Source organism: Melanotaenia boesemani, chromosome 11, assembly GCF_017639745.1.
Source record: "Melanotaenia boesemani isolate fMelBoe1 chromosome 11, fMelBoe1.pri, whole genome shotgun sequence".
Lineage (NCBI taxonomy): Eukaryota > Metazoa > Chordata > Actinopteri > Atheriniformes > Melanotaeniidae > Melanotaenia > Melanotaenia boesemani.
Window position 1 is genome coordinate 32,618,802 of NC_055692.1, and position 20,843 is coordinate 32,639,644.

Below are 20,843 nucleotides of genomic sequence, written 5' to 3' on the forward strand. Positions count from 1 at the left end.
ACACTTCCATCAGACACAGATGATCACATATACTGTAGATGGGTGTGGAAATCCAGATAGAGAGTGAACACATTGCTTTTTAAGATCATGAGTGCAGCGGGAGAGTACAGAGATCATCTAAACCTCTCACCTCCTCTGTGTGCATCTTCATCGGTTTTAGAGGCTTTGTAGTACGTGATGCCTCTCACCACACCAGGCTGGTGGACAGCCACCTTGGCTTTTGCTGTGGGGTCAGGCTTGGCTGGTTTCCCAGGTTTGATGAGCTCTTTCTTGGGATTAACTGCCTTTTCTTTGACTGGTTTGGGAGGGGGTTTGGCAGCAGGGGTCTTTTTGTTTGGTGTTCTTACAGCAGCCTTGGTTTTCTCATCACGAGTGTCCTGTAAAGACATTGAGTTACATCAAGATAATTGGCAACAGTGGGCTGTGTTTTACATGCAGCTTCATAGTGTTAAGCAGAATTTGTAACTGTGACATGGCCATATTTCCATTTATGATGCAGAAAGTTGATACATCATGCATAATTTTTACTCCAGTAATATTCCTGATAAAAGTGTTATTAGTGCTCTAAATGTTCTCATTTTAAGTAGAGCCAAGGGTCATCGTTGTTTTTCTTTGAGGATTTTTTGCACATTTTCTAGCCTTCCTATTACAAACGCTTGATAGAAACAGCATTTTTTAAATGAGTCAATATCTGGATGGTTTCAGCGTTTTTTAAGAGACGACATGCATTGTCAGCAAGTAAAGATGGAGCTCACGTTTCTGAGCACATAATGATCAGCAGCTACTCTTTTTATCACCGCCATGCACAGTGTTACTTATAACACCACTTTCTGAAGAAAATGAGCCAGATGCACACTTTCTATAAAACTAAATCATAAAAATTTGCTTCCAAGTTGTCTGTCGATTGACTGGATACACAGCTATGCATAATATTAACTCTCAGATCACTGTGACTCATATACCTTAATGGAATCCAGCCATCTACTGGAACAAATCTTAATCTACATGGTCAGAAAGTCTGTAATTGTAACGTGTGTCCATGTTATTTATCAGAAAGCTGGAAACAGATGCAGAGTGATGCAGAACATGCCGTGTCTGACCTGTGCTTTGCTCTCAGAGGAGTCCTTCTGCAACAGCTGCAGACTGAGGCTGGAGATCTCCTTCTTGATGCTCATCATAATGTTGGAGTAGTTCTCATATCTTTTAAACTGGTTGGTGAGGCTCATCATGCTGTCCCGAACAAATTCATTCTCTCGCGAAAGATTTGTCTTGATTGTCTGGAAGACAACATTGTAACTCATAGTAAGTATTCTCCTTAAATAATGAATTCACACAAACGTCTAACTATCTCCTGTTTTGTATAAGTTTTGTGTAAGTGTGCTTTTTGTCTTACCTCTTCGAGGGTGTTCATCTGAGAGACCACCTTGTTGATGTAAGAGTGGACTTTCAATAGATCCATGCTAAAGAGTGTTCCCTCGAGGAGGTCCACCATAGATTGGAGCTGGTCATTCAGGCCATAAAAAGAAGAGAAACGGCATCATTCACCATTTGCTGAACACCAACCTGACAGCTTCATATGCCTTTATTGAACTGTGGTAATACCTAGAGAGCACTACCGAAACGTTTACACTGATTGCCTCTATTGACAGCTGAACAGGCAGTGAAATGCCCTCAGTTTAAAGTCAGTTTCAACTATATTGCAGCTTTCCTTTTCAGCATGATCATTCTCTTCAGGTTGGGCTAGTCTATAGATTGAAGTGGAGTCAGAACATCTGGAAGCACCTTTTGTTTCATAGCGTCGCTCCTGAAAATGAAAGCATGCTTTGTATGTGCAGAGATGTGTTCGCCAAAAAATGTTAGAGAGCTAAAGAATGCTTTGAAACTGGAGATGTGTTGGGTTTATCTCATTTAGATTGCACGGACACAGGTTCTTCACTGAAAGATATATTGCAATTTTGCTACTTTTATATTGAAATAGCTTATTTATCAGCCATGTTTAATGATTTGCAATCCATGCCCAAAGTTTTGTAAAGTTTGCAAACTGTTTACTGGCATGTGCAGGTCTTTCACATGTACAGGTGGGGGTGCACGCTAGCCAAACTGAACTTGCAGACTAAAGAGTTTTCACACCATCTCTAGGTTTTTGGGAAAAAGGATCAAGTGCGAAGTATTACAAAAACCTCCCAAAACCCTCTTTGGGTGGAGTCATGTCACAGCATGTAACAGCAAAGGCTGTTTCTGGTTTAAACAACATATTTTAATGTCCAGAACTGTGATATTACAAGTCACATCCCGCTCCACTGGTTGAGTTATGTGTATTCATCCCAGTGGTTTTCAGTTTGTCCCAGTGGGCACTAATGTCTTGTTTAAGGTATATTTACCTCCCCCCCTTCAGTAATCAGCATCTGCCTCCCGAATGTATTGCACTTCATTGTCATTGTCTTCTGCATGTCGGGGAGTGTCCGTATACTCCTTCCCTGCCAATATGTCTGTGTCCCTTGTGTGTCCAGTGTTTCAGCATTTTTCCTCCTGTTTCGTTTAGTGTTATACCCTGCATGCTTTATTTCCCTTCTGCTTAGTTCCCCTGGATATTTTTGCCTGCCTATTTTTACCACTTAGGTCCCACTTGTTGATCTCCATTAAAGGACATTTCATTTAAACTTGTGGTGTAGAGTTTGCATTTGAGTTCTTCCTTCCTGACCCAGTTTCGTGACAATATGAGTGTCCAGTGTTCTGACATATTTATTCCTTTGGTCTGAAGCACTCCTAGTCAAAATAATGTTAAAGTGAATATAAGTATGATCCATAGCCAAAGGAAGATTTTACCACCCGTTTTTAGTTGGAAAAGAAAAATTGCTCATTTATCAGAAGATGATCCTGCTCTTCACTGCTAGTGAGACACTATTGGAGCCTCATAACGTTTTTGATCCCAAACACAAAGACAGTAAAAAAATGGAGAGAGGAGAAAAAATGTCTTGTATAGCAGTTTATTAAAAGAAAAGAACTTATAATTTGACCAAATAACTTGCAGGACACTGGGTTTGTGTCATCCAACTGAGCAACAGTATCAGATGTATTAACAAAATAACTAAAACTGCATAGAAAAAATGTCCAAACAAACCAAAAAAATAAATATAGCCTGCAAATGTTGATGCATCATAATCACTTATGACTTTAACCCTTTGAGCCCTGTGCCAATTTATTAGGTAGGCCTCTCCAAAAAACATCATACAAATGATGACATGACTATCTCTGCAAACCACAAGGTCTATTTGAATACTTTTAGAATTATAGTAAAGGGAACACTTGCCAAATGTGTTAAAATGTGTAAATATGAGTATATGTGTTACTGGTGAAGAATACATGAAAATTACACAAAGCATAAATGACAAAAGTTTCAGGCTTGACTGAACAAAACAAAAAAACAACCTTCAGAATGAATATGAGTGTCTCTTTGAAATGATGCAGCTGTAGTTCTAAACCTCTGTCAGATCATGGAGATGTGTACATTATCACCCCAAAGGCCAACTCAGATAACGTGAAGTAGAACAATATTAGAGGTTTAAGTAAAGACAGTTCAGGTCATGTCTCCAAAAGAGCCATTTTGACACACTCTGGCTTCATCTGTTCCCAAAGTCCCCGCATTTTGGGACTTTTAGTTTTAAAAGTTTAAACACACCCTCCTTACCTTCAGTAGCTCTGGGGCCTGTTTCTTCAGTTTCTCCATCTTCCACTCATTCTCACAGGGGTTTAGGGAGGATGGCGGGGCTGTGCACGAGCACTTACAGTCTGATCCGGAGCTGACCGTCTCTACTGTGTAGAAGTCCTCCACTCGTACGCTGCCGCTCCGCACCCGAAGGCAGGCATCCTTACTCAGAGGACGCATGATGCACTTACAACGGCAGTCTGAGCCCTCAGATGTCATCCGAACAGGCTCAGTCTCCCCAAAGATCTGGAAGACAGAAGGGGAAACATGACCAAGTTTGAATCTAAGGAATATTTTTGAGTCCTCTTTTGTGGTGTCATGTCATATCTAACATTTTTTGTTTTGTATCTTTTGTACGCATGACATAGAAATGGTTTAAATAATTAGCTGTGATAGCAAATTGAACTGGATATTTATCCAAAACATTTTTAAAAAGTGGTAATTACTGAGGGTACAGTATATGCTAAGCTACCCTGTTCCTTCCTCCACCAGTGAAACCAGAAGGGCCTTTTCTTTCTTTCTAGTGATCTGAGCAAGGGAAGGAAAGCGATTTTGGAAAATAAACACATGCTTCCCCTCTTCTGAATGTCAGCCGGTGTGACTCAGAGGAAAGCCTCTGAGAAAAACATAATCCACTCAGTTGTATCACCAGCTGGCCTTTGGCTGCCACATATGATGACAGCAGCTTTGGAAGACCCTGCCGTACTCAGTAAACAAGAGGCAATGCACAGCAGCCCAAGCCACACACTTCCTATGTGAGACGTACTTGCTGAGATAAGGAGGGGAAAGCGCCCACACAAGAATTCAGCCAGACAGATTTATTGCATATTTCATAAAAGGTTCAGGCAGTGATGGGGAGTCGGCACACTGAGCTCTGCTGAGAATTCTGTAGATTTCTCTTATCTGACGAAATCCACCGTGCCTCCTCCTTCAGGCCTGATCTGACAAAAGGGTGTGTTCAGACTTAACTGGATTTTCTGACGTAGCATTGCCCCAGAGTCAACAACAGTGAAGAGAAACTCAAATAACAATAAGTAAGAACACTAAGCTAGAATATTTCATGTTTTTTTCCCTAACATCTTTGAAGATATAGTAGTTTCATAGTACATAAAAATGGAGAAAATTGTTAGTGAGTAAACTTGATTTCTACTTCAACATTAAAGATGTTTTTAATTTTACATCTTGGCTATTTTTGTGAAGTTATGAAAGCCATCTTAACATATCAGTCATTTTGTTGCTGAAGGTGATCAATGGCATCTGTGTGGAGGAAATATTTGCATAGTGTTATCCTCAAATCAAGGAAAAACATAGGTATAAAAAATGACAAAGCCCCTAATTAACCAGATTAATTTTTTAAACCATATCCCACCCCTAGTTTAAAGCAACTGTACTTTCACTGCCAATGCAGACTTGATTCAAACTGATAAATTAATTTTTTATAAAGCTTTGCACAATGTTCTGTCAGTGTTCCTTATTTTTCTACCCTGGGACATAAAAAAACATTAGTTAATGCTCTCTCCTGGGATATGAACAGATTATGTTTAGTGAGTCTCATAAATGAAGCATGGGTGAATGCAATGACCTTTATTTGATAAAAACATTACATTTTTACATGTTAGCTGTTTTTCCCTATGCTCGCAGGAAATTTCAGCAATCAGTTAACACGAATTCTGCCACAATGGGAGAAAATACTTGCAAATGTCTTGTTCCTCAATGCAAACAACTTCATATGCGCATTGGTTGCAACTGTGATTCTCACTCGGTGTGAGCCTGGATTTCAGCCCATCATACAGAGTGATGGTTGCTCGAACATGAGTTGGCAGAGGTTGGGCCTGTCATCTCTCCGGTGAGATTTAGAGACCTGTATAAACCACAGGACAGATGCACATGTGGTGTTATTTCACAGAGATTCTTCATTAATGACCAGGCGTCCTGTGCTCATATGACTGAAGGGTGGTTCAAACCTACTACAGGACAGGAGCGCGGTCGTATTATTTGATTTACTATAAATGAATTAATCATTTCATCATTGCATAAGCTGTCTGTGAGACACACCTGCTCAAGAAAGTCTTAACAACAGCATTTTGAAAGTTTTGCTCATACTGACAACTTAAGATTATTTTACAAATAGATAATGTGGACGTGACGTCACTGTGACTTTCTCCATTTCGCCATTTTGGCTGCCGTTCCCATCGGCACTTTCAGGTTTCTCACTAGTAAACTGTGTAAAAACTGTGTTCTGTAAAAGAACACAACATTATGATATATTATTTCATCCATTGTTTACATTTGATCTTGCTGCGTTCTGTCTCGTCCAGCTCAGAATTTTGGCATCTCTTTCACTTCAGTGACGTATAGCCAGATGAAACATGACCTGACCATCTGAGGCTGCTTTAGAAAATATCACACATACATCTGTTAAGACTGATTTAAAAAAAAAAAAAATCAGATGTGAGTCTCATATGGGCAAAAAAATTTGGATTTGGACCACGCTGGCCTGCAGTCTGAATGTAGCCTCAGATCTTTTTACACAACCATATTGTGCACACATTGCAGCAGCTTGGCTGAGGAAGAAGAGGGTACGGGTGCTGGACTGGTCTGTTTGCAGTCCTGACCTGTTCCCAGTACAGAATGTTACATGAAAGCTGTGACAACAGCAATGCTGTATATGTTGTACACCAAAGGCCTGGCACACACAACGATTTTTGGGCTGTTTTTGTCCCGATTTTTCCTCTTCCCGACCTCGGATGGCAAACGCCGGATCATCGTGAGCTTCCCCTGTCCAATCATCATTTGGTCTGTGGTGTGTTACGAGCCAGTTTGTCCCGATAATCCGCTCCGAAACGGGTTACAGCCAACAATTGGGAACATTGAACATGTTTAATATTTCAGAGCCGATTTCCGAGGAACGCCGACGACTTGTGCATTGTGACTACGTGGATGGTGACGTGGCACGGAATGTAGCCAATCAGAGAGAAAGCTGGCTGGCGAACAAGGAAGTAAATAAAGCCTGTGTTCACGCTGTCTCCAGTCTGTTATTTTTTTCAGTTCTGGCCTTTTCTCTTAACTATATTCCCAAGACCACCATGATTCCCTCGTCCTATATATATCCTCTTCCATGCTGTGTGTTTTGTTTTCCGACCCGTTTTTTGTTGTTGCTATGGTTCTTCTACGTTTTTTGCTGGTTGCTGGTATGGTTCTTCTTCTACGTTTCGACACTTGTCTAGCTTGGAGGACTAGACTGTAGATGAGTTGCAGGACAGCATTGTCATGTGTGTGTTGTTCTGTGATTACATTTTTGGAGCACACCACACACAGTACGATCAAAACTGATTTTTTATCTTCACTGTGAGGTCTCAACCAGATATAAAATCTTCTAAGATTAAAAAAATCGGTACGTGTGTACCGGGCCTATGACGCAAATGCAGGAAGACTGACTCAAAACAACACCTGAAACTTTTGACTTGATATCCGCATTGCCGGAGCATCTGTTGTACAAAGGAAAAGTGATGTCACAAAGTAGTTCAAATTTTCTGTGCAAACTTTGTTTTCTAATGTGTTGCAGGCCTGAAATAGGTAGATATTACCAAATTAAATTTAGCTGATGAAAAAATTTCAAATTGGGCTCACACTGTCTGAAATAAAATACATTTCTTTCATTTTTTTCTAATTGCATTTGCTGTTCTGTTCAGACATTTTCTAATTTGATGTTGTAGATGACATGAATGGAAAACTATTTATTGAGGGGAAGTGTGGATATCTTGGCTTTATATGTGGGAATATTTGGGTGGATGTTGTGTTATTTAATTGGTTACCATGGTTACAATTTTTTACACAGTTTTAGACATCTTTGGGAAGTGCAGCTGCAGGCTTAGTGAAGGTGAGGGGGCAATCGTGGTGGAGGTGGTGGTGGGGGGGGCTTATTAGTGAAGGAATGCGGGTTGAGAGATGGGCACAGTGTGGAGGGTGAGTTGTGCACTTTCCCTTCCAATACAACAGACATACTTGGCGGGGGTCTGATCAGGGGCAGGACTCCTGTGTGGCGAGCCAAGCAAATCCTGACCCATGTCAAGTGAAAAGGCAGCAGGTTGACAAATGCTACACATGAAAACACAGTGGATTAGCAGATAAAGCTTCTTTCGGTGAGGCTGTGCTTACAGCCCTGCTGAGCTGCATTGTCTAGCCACAACCAAAGCCAGACAACTGCATAGCAACATCAGCTTGGGCTGCTTTCAGGTGGGGAAGTCAGAGAAATTCCAGCCAGATTTACTTTGGTCCATGTCTCATCAAGAAGGACTAAGGCATTACCTCGCTAGCTTTTCTGCAGATGAGAGACTTGGCAGCAGCTCATCATGATAAATCTGAATCATTCTGCCTGTCAGGGCAGCTGCTTCCTCCTCCTGTCAAATCATATGTGCTGGTATGCATAACGTTCTGCCTCACATCTAATGCTATGCTGACCTACCAGCATGAGAACAGGCAACACAATTAAGATTGGCAATAATTAACAGTGCAGGGTATTTAACGCATGCTTTGAGCTTTGCCCTCTCAAGTGCAGTCAAGTTTCAGGTCAAAAAGAACACAGCTCAAATGTGAACCCATGTCTACACAATAGGAGGAAGAGAGCCTGCATGCTGCAGAGAGTTTCATTAGATCAACCGCAGCAGCCTTTGACAGCTAACGTGCCCTGACAGTGATGAAGTGAAACCCCAATTGTGCTCAGAATTGTTAAAAACACAAGATATGTAACACAAGAGGCTGCTGCATTCGTTAGCCTCAGAGTTTAAATCAGAGTTTTGCTTGTGCGGAGCTGGTGTATCTGCAGCCATGTCCATATAAACAAGGATATCCTGCCTTTTGAGCGCTCTGCCAGCTGGTAATCAGTGGGGACAGTAAAGAAAGCAGGTATGTTCAGCTGCGTGTTATACAGACATAAGGTCTGTTATGATCTGCAGCTATTTCTCCTTGTTTTGTGCACAAAAAAGATCCTATAATCAAACCTGAACTGTCCCTTTAAACTCCACATAATCTTCAGATAACATTCAAGATGTGGGCCCACATTCCAGTCCAAAGAGCCCACCTGATTTCTAGTCTAATTAAAAGTGCTTATTATAAACACCCATATTCCACCACTGTAAAGATTAACCTGGAGCAAAGGAGGAATTTTATTTCAGGCCTGAGTCTGGTGATAACCCCTGAGGTCAGTGGTTTACATAAAACAAGTGGAATTAGCATGGGGGTGTTAATTAGCAGAACACAAGGTGTATCAAGCACTTGCTGCTTTTCAGGGTACACATCTACATTCCTGGGGAGCCTGTTCATGTGTCCAGACACCCTTTGAAGCTTTTATTTACTGATGGCACACAATCCACAGCCACACAAACACATACTGACCTCTATTTCATGCTAAATGTTGTGATCAATTAGAGACATTGAGGTTCTTTTATAGCCACAGTAACTCATTTAAACTGTACTTCTACAAACAGTCATACTGGAGTTTTTTATTCCCTAAACAAACCGGAAAACAAAACATAAAGATGCAAATCGAGCTGTCAGTACAGCCCCATAAAAAATCCACACACTGCTATAATCCATTCAAAGAGAAACTTCTCTAATCAGTGTTTGCTTGCTGACCTCAAACGCGAGTGGAATGGCTGATGCTGCCATTTATTGAACAAATTATGTACATTATTATTATTATGTAAGTTAATAGTTCAGGTCCAGTGAAGATGATACATGATTAGTTAATTATTACAGGTGCTAAACTTATCAAGTGATAAAAAATTTTAAAGAAGAATTTGGGGCAAAAACAGCTGCACACCAGCTGTAGCACCATTATTTGATCTATACAGTTTCCATCTGCAGGTGCAGAGTATTAACTGTGAAGAGGGAAAAATCTTATGTCATACCTGTCCCACAGGTTCTGAGTTGGAGTTTAGATTAAAGCCCAGTATTTACAGTTTTCCCTGACAAAGTCATTTTATGTCTGTGGAGACCAGTTTGTATGGACATCGCTTCAGCTACCATTTGAACCTACTGGTCATATTACAAAAAACACCTCAAAATACAAGATGTAAAGATTGTAATACTGATTTTGGTTAATTATTTATGTAAACATAAACCTTGGGGAGAAACATGATCCATCATATTCATTACCTGAGGTCTAACATGTTGTACAGACAAACACATAAAGCTAAGACAGTGGTTTCCAATGACGACGCTGCATTTGTTGGTGTCTGAGTGTGTGTGATAGAAAGAATATGTGTAAGGTGGCCAGTGGTGTAAAAACTAGAAAAGTGCTACAGAAGTGCAGCACATTTGCCTTTTTCATGGCCTCTAAAATCTTGCCATGCTAAGATTTTACATGTTTGATCTACGCAGAGATAGTTCATTAATAAAGTATATGCAGAGAGTGTATCTGTAGCAGATGGCCACCCTTCCTGGTTCTGGTTCTGCTGGAGATTTTCTTTCCTGTTAAAAGGGAGTTTTCCTCTCCACTGTCCAGTGCATGCTGAACACCTGTGGTTGAATCAAATATTAAATTTGATGTAATCCATTGGTTTCTTTAGCTAGGTAATTATTCCTTTTATGAACTGATTTAAATAAACACAGTAATTATAAATTGGACTGATATGGATCTTATTTTTTATTTGATTATAATTGGACTTAACTGGCATGAATTAAACTGTCTATAAAAGAGCCTGGAGAGGACTTTGTTGCAAATGAAAGTGAACTGAAATGAACTGCGGGGCAACATTGACAAGTCTGTGCAGAAACCTCATTAGGGTTTGAACAGAAAAAGTCTAAACCTCCTGCTATATGTTCTCATTTTAATCACTAGAATGATTAGAAAATTCTTGCAATAAGATGTTTACAAAAATGTCTGTAGAAATTAGTTTGGGCACCATGCACAAGTGCACCCACATGGGTTACGCTTGACATGAGTTGGGTCTAAAATTGGCATCTTATCTGAGACTTATTTGAGTACGTTAGATTATGGTGGGTTTCATATGTTTTATCTTGCTAGCTCATTAATGAGAAATGCATCCATAGACTCAAAACAACATGAATAATAAATGGAGGCGCTTATTCAAGGCCAGCCTAGTATTGGCCTAGTATTTCTTTACCAAACCCACAAACTGGATCAATATGCAATCTGTGGGCTTTTTCACATGGGGCACACTTTACTACTCATTCGGTCACCACATATAAAGCTAGGGGCAGGTCAGATCAGGTAAAGTTTAAATGTATATGTGATGATTTGGTGATGCATGATGTGTTTTAATCTCAGCTACTGTGCTCTGTGTTGTGCAGTTTTGCAAGTAACCTCTGATGCAATGAAGCTAAAGCTGCTAGAGACATTGTCACATGTAGATGAAGCCATGTGCTAATTTGTACATCAGTTACACAGCCATATGTGTAGTAACTGATATGGAAACCATGTGATGTGAATGAATACTGATAAAGAGGCTGAGCTTCCAGATTCAAACTAAATCACACACAGTAACAGTAACATAACAGTAAGCTTCCACCGTGAGGGGGTTTGCTACAGCGCCACACAATTCTGAAACAAGTAAACTTTTGCTCTCTTTTACTTGATGTACCCAGAAACCAATGTGTAACAATGAGATAAACTAGTTTAATTGGGATTTTTGTTCAGTCACAATACTAATAAATTACCTAATTTGAACAAAGAGTCAAGAGTCTCACAACCTACTTAAAATCCAACGTTTGGGTGCATATTTAATGTAAAAACTAATTTTTACCTCCCAACAAGTCCATGCAAGACTTTTATCCAACAATGTGGCTACCAACAATTTGAAGTCAGTGACTGTTATATTTGATGATAAATGAAAAGCATTTGCTTGTTTCATTACACTACACGAGCTTTATCATTGGCACAATGTGAAATGAATAAATATCACAGTACAGAATGAAATCCCTGCAACAATAAACAAATGGACATCTGAAAAATACCATGTTGCTAATTGAAATCATGAAATTATGCCCTGTACTTGCACAAATGACTGCCTTTTAAACAAAGGCAGTCATTTAGTGATTTACATCTTCAGGTATACTTGCATACCAGAACTCAAGCATGCAGCAAGTAAAATGATATAAAGGGGAAAAACACGAAATTAGCATTTACAACATTCAACTGCACGGAAAACATTTTACCAAGAGCATAAGATTTTCATTATCTAGTTTGCATGTTTTTGTAAATTTTATTAGAATGTTCATGTTTATTTTTCCACATAATGTAAGATATAGAGTCCAAAAGCAGATATTTTCACTCAGACACCAGGGTGAACAGTGAAAGACCTTTGGTTCTTTTTAATAAGAAACTGCATCCCACAAAACTGATTTAGAATTTTTTTTATAGCTCATGTGTGAAATCAGACATAAAGTACAATCTAATGAACAGAATATCTTTTTCTCTCCTGGTTGCTTTCTGTGCCCCGTGACACTCGGTGCATTATCTTCTCTTTTTATTAGCGCTCATATTCTTACTCAAGGCTGAACTTTTAGGCGGCTCTACAACACAGAGAAAGTTCTGTTGTGGTGGATCAGGAGAAGAGAGAAAGTCACAGTCTACATCGCTAGTGCCTGAATACAAATAGTTGCCATCAGAATCACCAGAATGGTGCCCTCTGATCTACTCAGTCTGATTTAGAATATGAGCAACATGACTGAAACAGGATGTTTAGTTGACGGAACTTTATGGCTGTTTTAATGCAGAAAACATGAAAAACAGCAATGCATGGCTAAAACAGAATTAATACATTTTAAGTCCTCCTAAAAATTTGGCAAATTAAGCTGTACGAGGAATTCATGTTTTGTTGAGAGGAAATTGGCCTCAGTGTGACATTCATGTTAAACTCTGATCTGCTGCTCCAAGTCTTTATACATAGACAACTCACAAAAAGTTAAGGATATTTAACTTTCAGGTAAAATTTAAAGAAAATGTAAAAGGTTGATGCTCCACTGATGTTATATCATGAATGTAAGACATTTAAGTAGAATCATGCAATGGTAATTCCTTCATTCCAAACTATTTATTGACACAAAAGCTTACAGTGGTGGGTATACCACAACAGAAAATTTTACCATGTCAATAACTTGCCATGTATTAAAAGTCAGTTGAAACAGCAAAGTTAGCAAAAAGCTAAAAATGAGGAGAACTTTTCATGTCAAACATGTCAGGACAAAGGAAAAGATGAGCACACAGGACACCAAATTGTTAGCAGTGAGTTTCGTCCATATTATCTCTCAACAATCATGATGAAGAAGAGCTGATTGTTCACAACGATGATGCACAAGCTACTGAATTTAATGGACAATTCTTCACACACAACAGCCAGGAAACAACAGTGTGTTCAGTCAGAGGCTTCTTCAAGAAGGTGCAAGACTACTTCGATGTCATAGTTTCACCTCAGGAAAGAAATAAAGGATTTTTCATTTTTATGTAGTTTTGTTGTGAATTGGCCATACATGAATAGAAGAAAATGCTGTAAAGAATCATGTGATACAGGCCGGGTTGTGTTGTTATGATTGATTCCCGAATGTGTAGTTTCTAAAACCAGTCAATGATGCACATAAAAGCCTCATCCTGTGCACACCGGGGTTGTAGGACAAATGTAACCCAATCACATCAAAACCCACCACAGATTTGACGTCAGTTCACTGCATCAGGGTGTAAGATGTGATTATTTATAGGGTCCAACAGCTCTGTAGCTATGTTTTAACCAACCAGAGAAATAACCATTTCATGACATTTGACCAGCTCAGCTACTTGCTGAGCGTCGTACTCCTTATTGCTCTCTCACCGACGTGAACTGAGCATCCCAGTTTGATGTCTCTTTCCTACCCCCGAGCTGACCTTGCTCTGATTGCCCTACTGTTTGTTTACAGCAAAATCATGAAGCATGTGTACATGTGGGTTCCCACGCCACCCTCTGATGCCCTCCTTTCCCTCCTCTAAACAGGCTTGTCTTTCAATAATGCCACTGCCATCACTTTGGCTGCAGACAGAGATAAATGAGTAGGTGTGTCCAAACCTTTGACTTAAACTTGGAGCATCAGAGGTCAGGATAGCATTAATGTTTTAACACAATTTCATTTAAAAGACTGAGCACAGCTTTGTTTGAACACCATCACAAGTCAAGAGGAAGAAATTGTGCTTTACTCGGAATCAGTGTTTTTTTTCCCCGGAATACATCCAGAAATATCAAATAAAAACATTTACTCACCATCTTGATCCTATTTAGACACAAAAAAGCTGATTAGTGTTATAATCGCTTTTGTCAGTAAACATTTCTCCACTGCATCCTTTAATGAATTACTCATGTTTACTTAAAAACAACATCATTGTTTACATCATCAGTTTACTCTCAGGACCAATCTTTCATTTGGGTAAGATTTCAACATAACAAAAGTCATTTGTGAGAATTTGCTCAGACTTGCAGTTAATCACTTTTTTTTTCATCTCTGACTAATTTGATGATTGTGATTGTTTATTAACTTTCCAGTAATTTAAAATACTAAAAAGCAACCATGTATACAGCACAGTCAGAGCTGCAAACTATCTGTGACAAAATTTAGTAGAGATGCATTCACTGTGTATGAACTGGTAAAAATAATGAACTGATGCACATGCATTTAATCATCAGACTGTATATGTCTTTAAAACACAATTAATAATAATTGTGTCTTTAATTAAACAGATTTTAAAAAAATAAATTTAAGCTAGTATAATAATAAAAAGCATTTTAGTATTTAGAAGCATTAGTTTTTCTTGTGTATCTCCATATGTATATATGTGTGGTTTTTAGATCTCATGACTCAGCAATTTCTTGTTTTTTCCATAATATTTAAACTAAGTTTCTGCATTTTTTTAATTACAAAAGATTATGATTCAGTAAGACAGATGGTGGAAAACCAAAAGGTAATTAAAAGTTAGCTTTGGTTACTGGGTTACAACTATGCTTAATTGTTTACTTTTTTTTCTTATTTTGCATTTTCAGAATGTGTACCAGCTGACGTAAAAATGATATCAGACATTCATTCATTATCTGAACCGCTTAGTCCAGGGCTACTCAATTCGGTCCTACGAGGGCCGCAATCCAGCAGGTTTTCCATGTATCCCTGCACCAACACACCTGAGTCAAATTAATGAGTCATTGTGTAGAACCTGATTGGCTGTTAGAGCCACCTAATTTGACTCAGGTGTGTTGGTGCAGGGATAAATGAAAAACCTGCAGGATTGCGGCCCTCGTAGGACCGAATTGAGTAGCCCTGGCTTAGTCCATTATGGGTCACAGGTAAGCTGGAGCCTGTCCCAGCATTTTAACAGGTGAGAGGCAGGTACACCTGGACAGGTCACCAGTCCATTGCAGGGCCAACACAGAATGAGACAAACAGCCACTTACACACACACTCACTCCTAGGGAGAATTTAGAGTGACCAATTAACCTAACATGCATGTCTTTGTACGGTGGGAGGAAGCCGGAGAACCCGGAGAGAACCCACGCAGAGAGAACATGCAAACTCCTCACAGAAAGGTCACCTCCCCCCAGGTTCGAAGATCCCCCCCAGCCGAGGCATTAACATTAATTTCAGCCAGGTATCTACAGTGCCCCTAGAGGACTGAAATTAGACATCCCTTACATTATCAATGTTGCAATGAAAAATGGAATTACCTAAATAGTAAGACTACATAAACAAATAATTAAATGTATGGTGCTAATCTCTGGTATAAGAGCTGCATTCCACTTCTGCAGCTGTGCATGCTGGAGTCCTCAACATGGAATGCAGCCCTTATTATCAATATAGCTGTTTTCTCTGTTTCAAGTCTAAATGTCTCTCATATTGCTATTTGATATTGTGATATTGCCATAATATAATCTTTTGATATATTGTTCCCTCTACAGCATCATTAAATTACACATTCCACTATAAACCAAATGTAAAATGATTTGCATATACTTACATTCATAAGTCTGAATGTTACCCTGATAGTGATTTTAACCAGGTGAGTATAACATACATCATTTATGCATGCATTTGATGTGGAGCTCTCTTCGTGTATAGTCACAGTGAAATGTGAAGGAGACCAAAAAACAACAAAAAAGGAGACAAACATAAGCTGTAGAAATAAAGTTGAATGCTCAGACTGTTGATGTTTCAGTCTTCACTGAGAAGTGTTGCTCTTCACTGAACTGCACGAGGAATTATTTTAGCTCTGTGATTAGATCTAGGGGACACAAGTACTAACAGACACGCACTCCATGTAAAACACTACATGTGCTTTATCCAAAAGCCTTGTGTGTGTTAGTGGAGTAGGATTAGGCTGAGGGAGAGTGAGGGGTACTGCAGCCCAGCAGCTGTACAAACAAGGGCAGCCAGATATTACCCTTACTCCACTGAGTGCCATCCCTTTACACTCAGCTGGCATCAGTTTGCACTCTGGAGGTATAATTATGTGCACCTATCGTTACTTATGTCACACAAAAGCGCTTATTGAAGGGATCACAAGGAACCCGAACCAACTGCTTACCTTAGGCAGAAAATTTAGGGTCTAGCAGGGGAAAATGTTGGGATTGGTCAAGTTACTTATTTGTCTGATGCAGAGGCACTGTGACACGGAGAGGTGATGCAGGTGAGATCTGAGGCTTGAGAGGAATGGCAGCGCAGCAGTTGCAATCCAACTTTCATGGCTCTCAACAATGCGCATCATTAGGTTTGTGGCATATTATCGTGCATGCGAATTCTAAATAATCCTTACCTTGCCCTGTGAGGACGCTTCCTTACACAGAACCAGCAGACAGGCGAACAAGTTCGTGTATCTCCACATTTTTCTCGGAGTCTCTGAGCACCAAGTGTAGAAATCCAAACCGAGTCACTGCAAAAAGTCCATAAGGTGAAAGGATGCGCCTATTTTAGCGCCATTTTCACTTCACGTAGATGAGGATTCTTCAGTAAGATTGTTAATAAAGATTCTTGTGCGCTTCGTCCTGTGTCTGTACTGCGCGCTCTGACTGCCGCCAGGCGCACAGCGCGCATCCTTTATTATCCGCTGTCCTCTACAGGTGGGCGGGGTTTGCGCACAAATATACGTACAAACAAGGGGCTGCACGGATCAAATCATTTAAGTTAATGAAACCTAAAGAAAACGAAGCAGCGCACACTCAAAGGTAGTGATTGTAGATTTTTTAAAAATATATATTTAATTTAATTTGATGTCATTTCATTTCGCCATTATGATGCCACACACGGTCACTTTTAGGAAGTTCAAAACATTGCTATAGAAAGAGTTCATGATAACTCCAGAAAACTGAAAGGCTTTTGGCGCCACCACCTGGCATATTATGAAATTGTAGCTGTTTGAATCATTTCTTATTTCTTTGTGATAATTCTGGCTCAAAAGCAGCACGTGCAGCCCGGAATAAATGGTGGTCATGGGGAACCGCGCACAGTGAAAAATGAGCCCCGGACTCGGTTTACAAAACAGTGCCGGGAGTTCATTCAGGAATATTAATCACACTCCAGTGGATGAGAGCATGTTACACATCTCAGAGGCCAAAACACAGATTCAGGTCTTTGTGATGTAAAACATTTAATTAGATCAACTGACATTATCCTTTAACAGTTAAATTTAATAGCTTTTATTTTATTTTTTGAAATTCAAGATGTTAAAGGAAAATAAAATAAAATAAAATGTTGTATGGTGTGATTTGGGGGAATCCTGGTTATGTGGCGCACATGAAAACTTCTCATTTGTTTTAGGAACCTTGTTATGGTCCTTTTTGAGAGGGTTAGGGGTTAGCTGAGCCCTCCTCGGTGGGGACTGTAGTGATTTCCTGTAATTGCTCCCTTGTCTAAATTTATAATGCACTTTAGGCTAACTGTCGTCAAGGTTGGTTGGTGACTTACCCTGATGACCTGTCCCATTTTACCAGTATTTTTCATTGTAATATGGACCATTTTGTAAAGAATTTGAACATACACTTACCACTTCACTGGGTCCACCTTGCTTGTACTCGGTTGTATGGTGGATTGAAACAGCTCAAATCACAAATAATGAAGAAATATAGAAATTGCACAAGCTAATTGATTGGCCAATAAATTAGACAAAAAATACTGAAAAATTCTTTTTCCATTAAGAAACCTATAAAATGTCACAAAATTATATTTCTACAGTCATTCTCAACTGTTTAATTTGCATTAATTATTCATTAACATAATGAGGCAGAACTGCACACAGAAATAAAAAAAAGGAAACAGAAATAAATACAGCTGGAGAAATAAATATAAGAAAATGCAAGATTGAAAATAATGAGGGCACAAATTTGACTGTCATAAAAAGTGTCAATAAATGAATTCATGTAAATGTTTGTAACGCAGACTCCACTGAGACGTAGGCAGTTTACCCCTCTTTATTGAAAAGCATGTATAAACAGAAAGGTCTGGGTATAGACAGACCTGAGAGAGTCGGTTTGGCGATGAGAAGCTTGGATCAGAGAAGAGGTGAGTCCATAGTGTGCGTTGGTTAAGATCCAACAAGGAATAAGGGCAGGAAGGCTCCTTATATAGCTTGTGGATCAGGTGAATCCAATAGGTCCTGATGAAGATGAACTGATCAGGACCATCTGTGGCAGATCAGGGAACTGCAGGAGACTGCAGGAGGCTGAGCTCCCTGACAATGTTAAATGAAAAAAAAATACTAATGAATCATTTTGGTAATGAGAAAGAATAAAAGGCAGGTAATAAAGAAATAAACACAGGCATAAAAAACGAGGAAAGAAAATTTTAACAGCACCAAATAAATGAATAAATTAGGCTGAAAATTACATGGAAAAGCAAGTATGTTAATACATAGTTAAATTACAGACCCCGGGTGTTCCCGGCATGGAGCTCTGAGAACTGCTGGTCTGTGTGTGCCCTCTGCTGGAGGGTCTGCTGGTTTCCTCTGAATCTGCTGCTTCAGTCTGGTCTTCGCTTTACGACTTAATGAGTCAATGTTTGGAATCCAGTTAATTTCCCTGAAACTTTAAAACTGCATAAATCCAGGTTTCTCACACTTTTTAGGGTCAGTGACCCCCATCATAATTCTGACACCAATCACAGTATATTTACTTGAACTACTAGTTGATCACAGATTAATTTCATTATATAAAGCCATTCAATCTGCCTAAAAAAAACTGAGAAACCATGGACTCATGGGAACCTTTTACTTAACCAGCAGCTTCAAAATGAACTGGTACAAATTACATGAGTATTTTGAAAACTGGGTGATTTCTTTTAATCAGACTTCAGTATTTCTCATTTTCATGTAACAGATCTTAAAGCTTCCAGGACTGAACGGAAGCAGGACCGATAAAGTCAGATGACTAAGATCATCCTCCCCTTGTAGGGATATTTAATGCAAAGTCGAGAATCAGGGCCCCGTTTCAGAAAGCGGACTCAAGAAACTCTGAGATAAAAGCACAACTCTGGGTTGACCTAGTTAAAGAAACTCTAAGTTAACTTACCCCTGAGTACAGCGCGTGCATGGGCAGATAAAAGGCCCTCACAAATGGACCACAGATAACATGATTCACCATGGCAACAGGTGAAAAAAAGAGTCGCTCCTCCCATTTGAGCTCTAGTGGAGTTAGAAATATTAATGAATGCATATGCAGAATATGACTATATATTCTGGGGAAAAAAGCAATACAATAGCGGCAACAAAAGGACGTGAGCCAGCAGAAAATAGCTGACCGAGTCAACGCGTGAATAGCATTATTTTTTATCTTGGTTGTTCCACTTAATAAAACATTTGTATCTCTGCCTCAATATATCTTGGTATTAATATTCTTAAAAGATATATCTTAATTAGGAGTTTTGTAATTGTTTATGCAATGCAACCCAACTAGAAAGTCCCTAATTGTAGACAGTTTGTTTTTGTTGACAGTCTGACCACATCCTACAGTGACAGTTATAAGAGTTGCTCTCGTTTCCCTTGCATATCACATTAATGCACAAGCATCACGGTCATCAAATGTGCTGTAGCTCATAATGTCTGATCAAAATATTGATTTTAATGTATAAAACTCACCATGGGCAAATCTAGCTCAAAGGCCCTCTTGGCCTTTGTCCACTGGTCTTACATGAGCTCAAACTTGTGGTCCAGGTGAGCCCAGGCCTCAGCGACGGTGGTGCTGTTGCTCAGCATGCACACGGCTCGCTGGACCTTGGCCAGGTCTCCATCAGGAACCACAGTTGGGGGCTGGTAGTTGATGCCAACTTTGAACCAAGTGGGACACCAGTCCACAAACTGAATGGATTGCTTGATTTTGATGATGGCGATGGCTGCGTTCACCTCTCTGGGCATCACATGGCCTCGGTAGAGAAAACAGCAGGCCATGTACTTGCCGTGATGGGGGTCACACTTCGCCATCTGATTGTCCGGCTCAAAGCAGGCGTTTGTGACCTCTGCCATCGTCAGCTGCTCGTGGTAAGCCTTCTCGGCAGATTGGTGTAGGTGTAGGTAGGGTGCGCAATGTCCGGGTTCCTGCGGCTCATGTCTTAGATGGCCTTGTTATGCCCCAAGAAGGCACAGAGTGCTCCAATGTGGCGTGGGTGGTTAGGATGGAGTTGTAGGGTTCCACCACGGCAGTGGACAACTAGGGGGCTGGGTAGACGGGGAACTGCAGCTTGGTCTTCTTGCCGTATTCCACAGAAAGACACTCCATGAGCAGGGATGTGATACCAAAGCCAGTTCCTCACATGTGCCTCACTGGCAGCTAAACCTCTGATTTTACTCACCAGTTTACGGCTCCTGTCGAGAACCAGGTCAATGGTCTCCATTCCAATGGTGTAGTGCAACCCGCCAGCTCTTTCTCTGCTGATCATATCAGATCTGCCTTGACTCAACCTTTCATTCTGAACAACTTCAGGGGCCTGCTCCCACATCTGGAGCTGATGGTGTTTCTGTAGGCGACACATAGGGCTTAAGACGATTAAAATGCACAACCGTCTCTGTTACGATAGACCATCATCATATATGGTAATAAAGTGTCCCAGTTGGATTGATTTTCCTTTACAGTGACAGCATGCATAGTAGCGTGCGATTAAATCACTCACAAGGCCATCTGAC

General features: G+C 40.0%; 1 protein-coding gene and 1 pseudogene across 1 annotated transcript in view; both read right to left on the reverse strand.

Annotated features, from left to right (window-relative positions):
* The window catches only part of olfml2a (olfactomedin-like 2A), a 42,052-nt gene extending 25,309 nt beyond the window's left edge, over nucleotides 1-16,743 (reverse strand). The window contains exons 1-5 of the mRNA XM_042000091.1: nucleotides 16,491-16,743; nucleotides 3,689-3,952; nucleotides 1,394-1,501; nucleotides 1,101-1,277; nucleotides 131-377 (exon numbers count right to left, since the gene is read on the reverse strand). Coding sequence (XP_041856025.1) covers nucleotides 131-377; nucleotides 1,101-1,277; nucleotides 1,394-1,501; nucleotides 3,689-3,952; nucleotides 16,491-16,559 — 865 coding nt within the window. The 5' untranslated portion in view covers nucleotides 16,560-16,743. The remainder of the gene's footprint in view (nucleotides 1-130; nucleotides 378-1,100; nucleotides 1,278-1,393; nucleotides 1,502-3,688; nucleotides 3,953-16,490) is intronic.
* Nucleotides 16,744-19,850: 3,107 nt separating this feature from the next.
* Nucleotides 19,851-20,563, reverse strand: LOC121648950 (annotated as a pseudogene).
* Nucleotides 20,564-20,843: the final 280 nt, after the last annotated feature.